General features: G+C 46.6%; 1 protein-coding gene across 1 annotated transcript in view; it reads left to right on the top strand.

Annotated features, from left to right (window-relative positions):
• Positions 1-13,318, top strand: part of LOC311115044 (vam6/Vps39-like protein) — a gene marked incomplete at its 3' end in the record, with an annotated part of 69,055 nt that extends 55,737 nt beyond the window's left edge. Inside the window, exons 20-24 of the mRNA XM_084190257.1 lie at positions 3,431-3,476; positions 3,807-3,956; positions 11,183-11,317; positions 11,490-11,581; positions 11,761-13,318. Of these exons, the coding sequence (XP_084046383.1) occupies positions 3,431-3,476; positions 3,807-3,956; positions 11,183-11,317; positions 11,490-11,581; positions 11,761-13,318 (1,981 nt within the window). The remainder of the gene's footprint in view (positions 1-3,430; positions 3,477-3,806; positions 3,957-11,182; positions 11,318-11,489; positions 11,582-11,760) is intronic.
• Positions 13,319-13,352: the final 34 nt, after the last annotated feature.

Below are 13,352 nucleotides of genomic sequence, written 5' to 3'. Positions count from 1 at the left end.
AGGAAACTTTTAAGGGAAAAGATAAGGGGGAAATTACCTTAATGTGTTTTTATGCAAGCCGGCCCTTTACTTTACAGAGAGTAGTGAGACAGATAGGGGTCCCCTGAGAGAAACCTATCGAGATAGGGGTCCCCTGAGAGAAACCTATCGAGATAGGGGTCCCCTGAGAGAAACCTATCGAGATAGGGGTCCCCTGAGAGAAACCTATCGAGATAGGGGTCCCCTGAGCGAAACCTATCGAACACATGAATAACTCGTTTTTCTTCATAAGGGTATAGAATACGACATTTTAGAGTCTCCTAAGGGCCTTTTTTACACAGTCAGAATTCCCTTTCGTCTTAAGTGTTTGGACAGCCTTTGGGACATAACATTTTGTGGAATATAAAGACCATTTAAATATAAAGACAATTTTATATTATCATATGCACTGAACAAAAATATAAGTTTATATAAGGAAATCAGTCAACATCATCAGTCCTGACTTACCACTCATGTATATAGTAAATAAGTTGTGAAACACGTATTATAGAGGAGAACTTGTAAGGTAGTGATGAATAGTAAGTAATATTTTTTTACGAGTTTGTCGCACGGCCGTTGAAGAGGAGTGGGACAATATTCCACAGGCCACAATCAACAGCCTGATCAACTCTATGCGAAGGAGATGTGTCGCGCTGCATGAGGCAAATGGTCACACCAGATACTGACTGGTTTTCTGATCCACGCCCCTACCTTTTTATTTTAAAGGTATCTGTGACCAACAGATGCATATCTGTATTCCCAGTCATGTGAAATCCATAGATTAGGGCCTAATGAATTTATTTCAATCGACTGATTTCCTTTTATGAACTGTAACTCAGTAAAGTCTTTGAAATTGTTGCATGTTGCATTTATATTTTTGTTCAGTCCAAAATTGCTTTTTAATTCTGTCATGGAAATAAATGTATTTCCTATGCCTTTAGTTTTCCATGTGGACCAATTTATCTGTGAGTTCTGAAAAGCTATCCAAGGATTGTTCCATAGGGGTGTGTTTTCAGGGAGTGATATTGGTTCTCGTAGAATATGTTTCATTTTCTCCCATGTTGTTATAGGGTTCTTAACATTGAAGTTGGTAATGTTGAAAATCGACAAATTAAAATATTCTGGGGATGACTATGTACCCATTGTTCCTCTTTAGTGCATTTAACTAATTGTCACAAGTAAAAGCCTTGGGTGGCGAGTTGATACAATTCCAAGTCTGGAAGTTTTATTTGCCCAAAGTGGGCAGTTCTTAAGCGCTCTTCAAACACTTCTCTGCCCAGGATGGTGTTTCCTGCTGAACTCTGCCCAGGATGGTGTTTCCTGCTGAACTCTTCCCAGCTCTCCCTGTACCCCAGCAGCACAATCCTCAGCTCTTGAGAGTTGGAGGGAGTCTTCTGGCAGAGAGACTGAGGGAGAGAGACCTGTTATCCATTTCTAATTGTTTCATTCTGAATGCCGTTGTAAATCTGTCGTTAGTACTGTCAACTGATCAAAGTCAGTAGTACCTCAGGTGCCTTAGCCGACTCACCTCACCTTCCATGGCTAAAGCTCAATACACAGAGAGACTCAGTTTATCTTTCCTAGTAGGAGATAGGATATGAGGAACGGCAGAAAGACTGTTAGATTCAGGGACTGTTATGTTGTTGTGGTTTGCAACTATTGCTATTGCAGTTCCTCGTGGGGCCACAGTGGGAAAAACAGATGACAAGTGTTGCTTTTTAAAGGAGCCTATAGGAATGAATAACATTTAGGTGTTACCTTGATGTTCGTAGGCCAACAGTATTCACACAATGCGACAGCTCCTTAGCTTTGATTTGTCAAATAATAATCTTTAAAGTTGAGGCGCTTACCAGAATGTGAGGTTACATTCCTGCGTTAAACTAGAGGACTGCCAGATTTGAACCCTGTTGTCTGTCGTTACAAATGAAAGTATAATACTTAGTTGTTATGAACCAAACAGTTTTTAGAAAGGTGGCTTGAAAACATTTGCTTAGTATCAGAAAGATATCAAAGAAAATAAACAAAACAAAAAACTTCACGCTGCTGGTGAGGGAATGAAAGTTAGAGACCACGTTCCTTTTTTTTGTTTCTAGGGAGTGGCAGTTGTTATGCCAACGCGTAAGCCCCAATAACACAGGACTGCTCAGTGATGTTTATAGCAGATAATACACCAAAGCAAAAAATATATACGTTTGCATATGTTCTTGAAGTTTTGAGAAATGGTTTTTATCCTGTTAAATAATATTTAAATAAGTATTTTAAAGGCCCAGTGCAGACAGAATCCAGATTTCCCTGTGTTTTAATATAGGGTTCCCAATATCCCTAGGGTTCCCAATATCCCTAGGGTTCCCAATATCCCTAGGGTTCCCAATATCCCTAGGGTTTCCAATATCCCTAGTGTTCCCAATATCCCTAGGGTTCCCAATATCCCTAGTGTTCCCAATATCCCTAGGGTTCCCAATATCCCTAGGGTTCCCAATATTCCTAGGGTTTCCAATATCCCTAGTGTTCCCAATATCCCTAGGGTTCCCAATATCCCTAGGGTTTCCAATATCCCTAGTGTTCCCAATATCCCTAGGGTTCCCAATATTCCTAGGGTTTCCAATATCCCTAGTGTTCCCAATATCCCTAGGGTTCCCAATATTCCTAGGGTTTCCAATATCCCTAGGGTTCCCAATATCCCTAGTGTTCCCAATATCCCTAGGGTTCCCAATATCCCTAGTGTTCCCAATATCCCTAGTGTTCCCAATATCCCTAGGGTTTCCAATATCCCTAGGGTTTCCAATATCCCTAGGGTTCCCAATATCCCTAGGGTTCCCAATATCCCTAGGGTTTCCAATATCCCTAGGGTTCCCAATATCCCTAGGGTTCCCAATATCCCTAGGGTTTCCAATATCCCTAGGGTTCCCAATATTCCTAGGGTTCCCAATATCCCTAGGGTTCCCAATATCCCTAGGGTTCCCAATATCCCTAGGGTTCCCAATATCCCTAGGGTTTCCAATATCCCTAGGGTTCCCAATATTCCTAGGGTTCCCAATATCCCTAGGGTTTCCAATATCCCTAGGGTTCCCAGAATTCCTGTTTTGAGGATTCCGTCTTTTCTGCTTATTCCCTCCTGTTCCGGGAATCTTCCAACTGGGATTTCTGGAAAAAACCTGTGCATTTTGGGAAAGTTGCAGGAATTTGACAACCCTATCAATTAGTTAGTAGGACAGCAGCCTGTCTCCCACTAAAACAACCCACCAGCCAGAAACAATAACATGCTGATTCAAAAAACCTCTTTCCAAATAAGAAACGTAGATGTTTTTAAATTATCCGCCACATATTATAATTTCTCTCCAGGCCTTGTCTATGCTTTGCTGAGATTATTGTCATTTTATAATGCTGCCATTTTCTGTTTCTCTCCCTTCAGGTACTGTCACCGGCATTATGACCAAGACACAGACAGAAACAAAGATGTGAGTAACTCCCTCTGATTGACACGCGTTGAACTTGTACAGCTAGTAGGTATTACATGCAACTCTATGGTAAACCTCTATATCTGGTAATCCAGTGTTATTCTAGTACAGGGTCTACCTGTCTCTATGGTAAACCTCTATATCTGGTAATCCAGTGTTATTCTAGGACAGGGTCTACCTGTCTCTATGGTAAACCTCTATATCTGGTAATCCAGTGTTATTCTAGGACAGGGTCTACCTGTCTCTATGGTAAACCTCTATATCTGGTAATCCAGTGTTATTCTAGGACAGGGTCTACCTGTCTCTTAACCCCATGTTGTTGTTATACAGGTCTACCTGTCTCTGCTGCGCATGTACCTGTCCCCTCCTGATGTCCACTGCCTTGGCCCAATCAAAATGGAGCTGTCGGCGCCACAGGCCAATCTAAAGGCTGCTCTACAGGTGCTGGAGCTGCACCACAGCCAGCTGAATACCACTAAGGTAGGCTGCACCACAGCCAGCTGAATACCACTAAGGTAGGCTGCACCACAGCCAGCTGAATACCACTAAGGTAGGCTGCACCACATCCAGCTGAATACCACTAAGGTAGGCTGCACCACAGCCAGCTGAATACCACCAAGGTAGGCTGCACCACATCCAGCTGAATACCACGAAGGTAGGCTGCACCACATCCAGCTGAATACCACTAAGGTAGGCTGCTGAATACCACTAAGGTAGGCTGCACCACAGCCAGCTGAATACCACTAAGGTAGGGTGCACCACAGCCATCTGAATACCACTAAGGTAGGCTGCACCACAACCAGCTGAATACCACTAAGGTAGGCTGCACCACAGCCAGCTGAATACCGCCAAGGTAGGCTGCACCACAGCCAGCTGAATACCGCCAACACAGGTGGAACAATGAGACAGATATTTCACTGGATGTTTAAATGTGAAGCATTCGCTTTGCGTTTCCACTCGCTACCAAATATGGAACGAGATGGATTTTGGCTGACATTCTGCAAATGTTCTTATCGATGAAACATTTGATCTCAATACAGTTCTCTGTTCCCAAAACTAGAATATGTTATGAACAGAGTGGACTACGGTTTGTAAACTTTACCCTTTGCCATAGTTTTTAAAAAATTGCGTTGTTTAGAAGGAGTGCAAAGGTGAATTGATTTATTGCACACGCACACTTCACAGATTAGGCGTTCCCTAACGGAAAAATGCTCAGGATGCTAGAACGCGCCAATAGGATCTCGCTAGCTCGTGCTTGGCTCTGCCCCCCTCCTTGCTTCTTCTGCCCACTATGGCTCATTTGTTCCCATTGGAAACGACAGGCTGTTGTCTGTCTTGGTTTAGTTATAAAGATCTTTGCCACCAAGGTAAGGAGAAGGCTGTCTGTCACTGTATGTATGTGGTGTTGGGCAGCACCAGTGATCAGAGAGATTCTGGGCTCTGAATTGTGGGTTTATGAACAGGTTTCTATAACCTGTACAGTGGAGCTGCTCTCTGCTCTCCCATATTGAGTTTTAATGTGGCTCTGCTTTCATTTCCCCTGGCTCAGCTCCCAGCAAAGAGAGAGAGAGAGAGCACAGAGAGAGGGAGGGAGGGAGCACAGAGAGAACAGAGGGAGGGAGCACAGAGAGAACAGAGGGAGGGAGGGAGAGAACAGAGGGAGGGAGGGAGAGAAGAGGGAGGGAGGGAGGGAGCACAGAGAGAGGGAGGGAGGGAGGGAGCACAGAGAGAGGGAGAGAGGGAGGGAGCACAGAGAGAGAGAGGGAGGGAGGGAGGGAGCACAGAGAGAGGGAGGGAGGGAGGGAGCACAGAGAGAGGGAGAGAGGGAGGGAGCACAGAGAGAGAGAGGGAGGGAGGGAGGGAGCACAGAGAGAGAGAGAGGGAGGGAGGGAGGGAGCACAGAGAGAGGGAGGGAGGGAGAGAGCACAGAGAGAGGGAGGGAGGGAGAGAGCACAGAGAGAACAGAGGGAGGGAGGGAGAGAACAGAGCTGGTCCTCTGTAGCTCAATTGGTAGAGCACGGCGCTTGTAACGCCAGGGTAGTGGGTTCGATCCCTGGGACCACCCATACGTAAAAATGTATGCACACATGACTGTAAGTCGCTTTGGATAAAAGCGTCTGCTAAATGCCATTATATTATATTATTTAACAGAGGGAGGGAGATAGAGAGAACAGAGAGAGAATTAGCCTACGCCTGAATGGATGCTGTCAGAATCAGAAACGCTGGGCTCAGCTGTTCACAATGTGTACTGAACCCCACTGTCCTACAGACATCTCCCTCTCTCCTCTCCTCTCCTCTCCTCTCCTCTCCTCTCCTCTCCTCTCCTCTCCTCTCCTCTCCTCTCCTCTCCTCTCCTCTCCTCTCCTCTCCTCTCCTCTCCTCTCCTCTCCTCTCCTCTCCTCTCCTCTCCTCTCCTCTCCTCTCTCCCGCCTCTCCTCCTCTCTCCTCTCTCCTCTCCCTCCTTTCTATTCCTCCTCTCTCTTCTCCTCCTCTCTCCTCCCTCCTCTTTCCTCTCCTCCTCTCTCCTCTCCCTCCCTCCTCTTTCCTCTCCTCCTCTCTCCTCTCCTCTCCTCTCCTCTCTTCTCCTCTCCTCTCTCCCGCCTCTCCTCCTCTCTCCTCTCCCTCCTTTCTATTCCTCCTCTCTTCTCTCCTCCTCTCTCCTCCCTCCTCTTTCCTCTCCTCCTCTCTCCTCCTCCTCCCTCCTCTTTCCTCTCCTCCTCTCTCCTCTCCCTCCCTCCTCTTTCCTCTCCTCCTCTCTCCTCTCCCTCCTTCCTCTCCCTCCCTCTCCTCCTCCTCTCTCCTCTCCACTGATGTGACTAATGCGTTGTTACTCTCCACATCTTCCTCATCCCAGGACATAACCTTCCTCATCTCAGGACATAACCTACACATCTGTACTGACAGTCTGGGAGTTGGGCAGACATTGTTTGAGTCTTGAGTGTGTACAGTATCTCCCCCTACAGTAAACACACACAGTATCTCCCCCTACAGTAAACGCACAGTATCTCCCCTACAGTAAACACACAGTATCTCCCCTACAGTAAACACACAGTATCTCCCCCTACAGTAAACGCACAGTATCTCCCCCTACAGTAAACACACACAGTATCTCCCCCTACAGTAAACGCACAGTATCTCCCCTACAGTAAACACACACAGTATCTCCTCCTACAGTAAACACACAGTATCTCCCTCTACAGTAAACACACACAGTATCTCCCCCTACAGTAAACACACAGTACCTCCCCCTACAGTAAACACACAGTATCTCCCCCTACAGTAAACACACAGTATCTCCCCCTACAGTAAACACACAGTATCTCCTCCTACAGTAAACACACACAGTATCTCCTCCTACAGTAAACACACAGTATCTCCCCCTACAGTAAACACACACAGTATCTCCTCCTACAGTAAACACACAGTATCTCCCCCTACAGTAAACGCACAGTATCTCCCCCTACAGTAAACACACACAGTATCTCCCCCTACAGTAAACACACAGTACCTCCCCCTACAGTAAACACACAGTATCTCCCCCTACAGTAAACACACAGTATCTCCCCCTACAGTAAACACACACAGTATCTCCTCCTACAGTAAACACACACAGTATCTCCTCCTACAGTAAACACACAGTATCTCCCCCTACAGTAAACACACACAGTATCTCCCCCTACAGTAAACGCACAGTATCTCCCCCTACAGTAAACACACACAGTATCTCCTCCTACAGTAAACACACAGTATCTCCCTCTACAGTAAACACACACAGTATCTCCCCCTACAGTAAACACACAGTACCTCCCCCTACAGTAAACACACAGTATCTCCCCCTACAGTAAACACACACAGTATCTCCCCCTACAGTAAACACACACAGTATCTCCCCCTACAGTAAACACACAGTACCTCCCCCTACAGTAAACACACAGTATCTCCCCCTACAGTAAACACACAGTATCTCCCCCTACAGTAAACACACACAGTATCTCCTCCTACAGTAAACACACACAGTATCTCCCCCTACAGTAAACACACACAGTATCTCCTCCTACAGTAAACGCACAGTATCTCCCCCTACAGTAAACACACAGTATCTCCCCCTACAGTAAACACACAGTATCTCTCCCTACAGTAAACACACACAGTATCTCCCCCTACAGTAAACACACAGTATCTCTCCCTACAGTAAACACACACAGTATCTCCCCCTACAGTAAACACACACAGTATCTCCCCCTACAGTAAACACACAGTATCTCCCCCTACAGTAAACACACAGTATCTCTCCCTACAGTAAACACACACAGTATCTCCCCCTACAGTAAACACACAGTATCTCCCCCTACAGTAAACACACAGTATCTCCCCCTACAGTAAACACACAGTGTCTCCTCCTACAGTAAACACACAGTATCTCCCCCTACAGTAAACGCACAGTATCTCCCCCTACAGTAAACACACAGTATCTCCCCCTACAGTAAACACACAGTGTCTCCTCCTACAGTAAACACACAGTATCTCCCCCTACAGTAAACACACACAGTATCTCCCCCTACAGTAAACACACACAGTATCTCCCCCTACAGTAAACACACAGTATCTCTCCCTACAGTAAACACACACAGTATCTCCCCCTACAGTAAACACACACAGTATCTCCCCCTACAGTAAACACACAGTATCTCCTCCTACAGTAAACACACAGTATCTCCCCCTACAGTAAACACACAGTATCTCTCCCTACAGTAAACACACACAGTATCTCCCCCTACAGTAAACACACACAGTATCTCCCCCTACAGTAAACACACACAGTATCTCCCCCTACAGTAAACACACAGTATCTCCCCCTACAGTAAACACACAGTATCTCCCCCTACAGTAAACACACAGTTTCTCCCCCTACAGTAAACACACAGTATCTCCCCCTACAGTAAACACACAGTATCTCCCCCTACAGTAAACACACAGTATCTCCCCCTACAGTAAACACACAGTATCTCCCCCTACAGTAAACACACAGTATCTCCCCCTACAGTAAACACACAGTATCTCCCCCTACAGTAAACACACAGTATCTCCCCCTACAGTAAACACACAGTATCTCCTCCTACAGTAAACACACAGTATCTCCCCCTACAGTAAACACACAGTATCTCCCCCTACAGTAAACACACAGTATCTCCCCCTACAGTAAACACACACAGTATCTCCCCCTACAGTAAACACACAGTATCTCCTCCTACAGTAAACACACACAGTATCTCCCCCTACAGTAAACACACAGTATCTCCTCCTACAGTAAACACACACAGTATCTCCCCCTACAGTAAACACACAGTATCTCCCCCTACAGTAAACACACACAGTATCTCCCCCTACAGTAAACACACAGTATCTCCCCCTACAGTAAACACACAGTATCTCCCCCTACAGTAAACACACAGTATCTCCCCCTACAGTAAACACACAGTATCTCCTCCTACAGTAAACACACAGTATCTCCCCCTACAGTAAACACACAGTATCTCCCCCTACAGTAAACACACAGTATCTCCCCCTACAGTAAACACACAGTATCTCCCCCTACAGTAAACACACACAGTGTCTCCTCCTACAGTAAACACACAGTATCTCCCCCTACAGTAAACGCACAGTATCTCCCCCTACAGTAAACACACAGTATCTCCCCCTACAGTAAACACACAGTGTCTCCTCCTACAGTAAACACACAGTATCTCCCCCTACAGTAAACACACACAGTATCTCCCCCTACAGTAAACACACAGTATCTCCCCCTACAGTAAACACACACAGTATCTCCCCCTACAGTAAACACACACAGTATCTCCTCCTACAGTAAACACACACAGTATCTCCCCCTACAGTAAACACACACAGTATCTCCTCCTACAGTAAACACACAGTATCTCCCTCTACAGTAAACACACACAGTATCTCTCCCTACAGTAAACACACACAGTATCTCCCCCTACAGTAAACACACAGTATCTCCCCCTACAGTAAACACACAGTATCTCCCCCTACAGTAAACACACACAGTATCTCCCCCTACAGTAAACACACACAGTATCTCCTCCTACAGTAAACACACACAGTATCTCCCCCTACAGTAAACACACAGTATCTCCCCCTACAGTAAACACACACAGTATCTCCCCCTACAGTAAACACACACAGTATCTCCCCCTACAGTAAACACACACAGTATCTCCCCCTACAGTAAACACACACAGTATCTCCCCCTACAGTAAACACACACAGTATCTCCTCCTACAGTAAACACACAGTATCTCCCCCTACAGTAAACACACACAGTATCTCCCCCTACAGTAAACACACAGTATCTCCCCCTACAGTAAACACACACAGTATCTCCCCCTACAGTAAACACACAGTATCTCCCCCTACAGTAAACACACAGTATCTCCTCCTACAGTAAACACACACAGTATCTCCCCCTACAGTAAACACACAGTATCTCCACCTACAGTAAACACACACAGTATCTCCTCCTACAGTAAACACACAGTATCTCCCCCTACAGTAAACACACAGTATCTCCCCCTACAGTAAACACACAGTTTCTCCCTCTACAGTAAACACACACAGTATCTCCCCCTACAGTAAACACACAGTATCTCCCCCTACAGTAAACACACAGTTTCTCCCTCTACAGTAAACACACACAGTATCTCCCCCTACAGTAAACACACAGTATCTCCCCCTACAGTAAACACACAGTTTCTCCCTCTACAGTAAACATAACATGTTCCAGAGAGGGGAGGAGAATGTTAAGATTTTTTTCTTCTCATACTCCAGCTTGAAAGATCAGAAATTGATCCCCTGTGGTCGTTCTGCTTTTATGAAGAAGGAGAAGAAGAAGATGTAAATTGTCTATTCTCACGGGGCACAGATATGTCATTTGCTTGTTTGTCTCAGTTCGACACCAAACCCACCACTGGTGTGCGTAGCCAAAGAGCTCTATGTTCATGTCATCCAACAAATGTAACCGCCTGGAGTTTGATAAACGGCGTTGGCACTTGGATTGGAACCTTTGGTCAGATGACATGAACATAGAGCTCTTTGGCCACACCCACCAGGAAATGACCCCATACCTACTGTAAATTATGCTGGTGGATCTTTGATGTTATGGGGCTATTTTGCTTTCCACTGGTCCTGGGGCCTTGTTAAGGTCAACGGCATCATGAACTTTACCCAGTACCAGGACATTTTGACACCCCAATGTGTCAAAAAAGCTCAGTGCCGTTATTGAAAAAAGGGGGTGTCAGTAATTTTGACCCCTATCTTTTTTTGAGAGAAAAAAAGTTACTTATTAAACAAAATAATATCCCAATAATTTTGAGCATACAATATAGATATCAGTATTTGTATTATTTATTTTATACAGTCATTATGTGGTCCTCTGTAGCTCAGCTGGTAGAGCACGGCGCTTGAAACGCCAAGGTAGTGGGTTCGATCCCCGGGACCACCCATACACAAAAATGTATGCACGCATGACTGTAAGTCGCTTTGGATAAAAGCGTCTGCTAAATGGCATATTATTATTATTATTATTATTATTATTATTATTATTATTATTATTATTATTATTATTATTGCTCCTAATAATTTCAATCCCCACTGTATCTACCATCTCTGTCTCTGCTCCCCACCAGACCATCAACCTGCTGCCAGCCAACACTCAGATCAGAGAGATCCGTGTGTTCTTGGAGAGTGTTCTGGAGGAGAAGGCTCAGAGGAAACGCTTTGACCAGGTGCTCAAGAGTCTGCTGCAGGCCGAGTTCCTACGGGTGAGCTCAGGGGGGGTGTAAGGCTGAGGAAACTATTTGGCCAGCTGCTCAAGAGTTCTTATGGGTGAGAGAGAGAGACGGTGTGTGTGTGTCGTCTCTACTCACCTGACGTGTGTGTGTGTGTGTGTGTGTGTGTGTCTATCTGTGTCTGTGTGTGTGTGTGTGTGTTCAGGTCCAGGAGGAGCGTATCTTCCACCAGCAGGTCAAGTGTACCATCTCGGAGGAGAAGACCTGCAGGGTCTGTAAGAAGAAGATAGGGAACAGGTAAGACTGTTGTTGTTGTTGATAAGACTGGTTGAGTGTTACTTTGTTTACCTGAATCGCCAAGACATTTGATGTATTTACCCAATCCCCTTTTAGTACTAACATTAATGCTTTATTATAAACATCTACAACTAGGTAATACATTCTTAATAAGTGAATAACCTGATGTAAATATGTAGTAAAAGCTCTGTCTATGTGTTCCTACTGAAACTCCTCAACCTGCCTGTCTGTCCGCTCCTACTGAAACTCCTCAACCTGCCTGTCTGTCCGCTCCTACTGAAACTCCTCAACCTGCCTGTCTGTCTGCTCCTCCTGAAACTCCTCAACCTGCCTGTCTGTCCGCTCCTACTGAAACTCCTCAACCTGCCTGTCTGTCCGCTCCTACTGAAACTCCTCAACCTGCCTGTCTGTCTGCTCCTCCTGAAACTCCTCAACCTGCCTGTCTGTCCGCTCCTACTGAAACTCCTCAACCTGCCTGTCTGTCCGCTCCTACTGAAACTCCTCAACCTGCCTGTCTGTCCGCTCCTACTGAAACTCCTCAACCTGCCTGTCTGTCCGCTCCTCCTGAAACTCCTCAACCTGCCTGTCTGTCCGCTCCTACTGAAACTCCTCAACCTGCCTGTCTGTCTGCTCCTCCTGAAACTCCTCAACCTGCCTGTCTGTCCGCTCCTACTGAAACTCCTCAACCTGCCTGTCTGTCCGCTCCTACTGAAACTCCTCAACCTGCCTGTCTGTCCGCTCCTCCTGAAACTCCTCAACCTGCCTGTCTGTCCGCTCCTACTGAAACTCCTCAACCTGCCTGTCTGTCCGCTCCTACTGAAACTCCTCAACCTGCCTGTCTGTCCGCTCCTCCTGAAACTCCTCAACCTGCCTGTCTGTCCGCTCCTACTGAAACTCCTCAACCTGCCTGTCTGTCCGCTCCTCCTGAAACTCCTCAACCTGCCTGTCTGTCCGCTCCTACTGAAACTCCTCAACCTGCCTGTCTGTCCGCTCCTACTGAAACTCCTCAACCTGCCTGTCTGTCCGCTCCTACTGAAACTCCTCAACCTGCCTGTCTGTCCGCTCCTACTGAAACTCCTCAACCTGCCTGTCTGTCCGCTCCTACTGAAACTCCTCAACCTGCCTGTCTGTCCGCTCCTACTGAAACTCCTCAACCTGCCTGTCTGTCCGCTCCTACTGAAACTCCTCAACCTGCCTGTCTGTCCGCTCCTACTGAAACTCCTCAACCTGCCTGTCTGTCCGCTCCTACTGAAACTCCTCAACCTGCCTGTCTGTCCGCTCCTACTGAAACTCCTCAACCTGCCTGTCTGTCCGCTCCTACTGAAACTCCTCAACCTGCCTGTCTGTCCGCTCCTCCTGAAACTCCTCAACCTGCCTGTCTGTCCGCTCCTACTGAAACTCCTCAACCTGCCTGTCTGTCCGCTCCTACTGAAACTCCTCAACCTGCCTGTCTGTCCGCTCCTCCTGAAACTCCTCAACCTGCCTGTCTGTCCGCTCCTACTGAAACTCCTCAACCTGCCTGTCTGTCCGCTCCTCCTGAAACTCCTCAACCTGCCTGTCTGTCCGCTCCTACTGAAACTCCTCAACCTGCCTGTCTGTCCGCTCCTCCTGAAACTCCTCAACCTGCCTGTCTGTCCGCTCCTACTGAAACTCCTCAACCTGCCTGTCTGTCCGCTCCTCCTGAAACTCCTCAACCTGCCTGTCTGTCCGCTCCTACTGAAACTCCTCAACCTGCCTGTCTGTCCGCTCCTACTGAAACTCCTCAACCTGC

The sequence above is a fragment of the Coregonus lavaretus genome, assembly GCF_964263955.1.
Source record: "Coregonus lavaretus genome assembly, contig: HAP1_SCAFFOLD_1503, whole genome shotgun sequence".
NCBI classification, from domain to species: Eukaryota; Metazoa; Chordata; class Actinopteri; order Salmoniformes; family Salmonidae; genus Coregonus; species Coregonus lavaretus.
The sequence above is the reverse complement of the archived record's forward strand: the minus strand, read 5'-3'. Positions and strand labels throughout refer to the sequence as shown.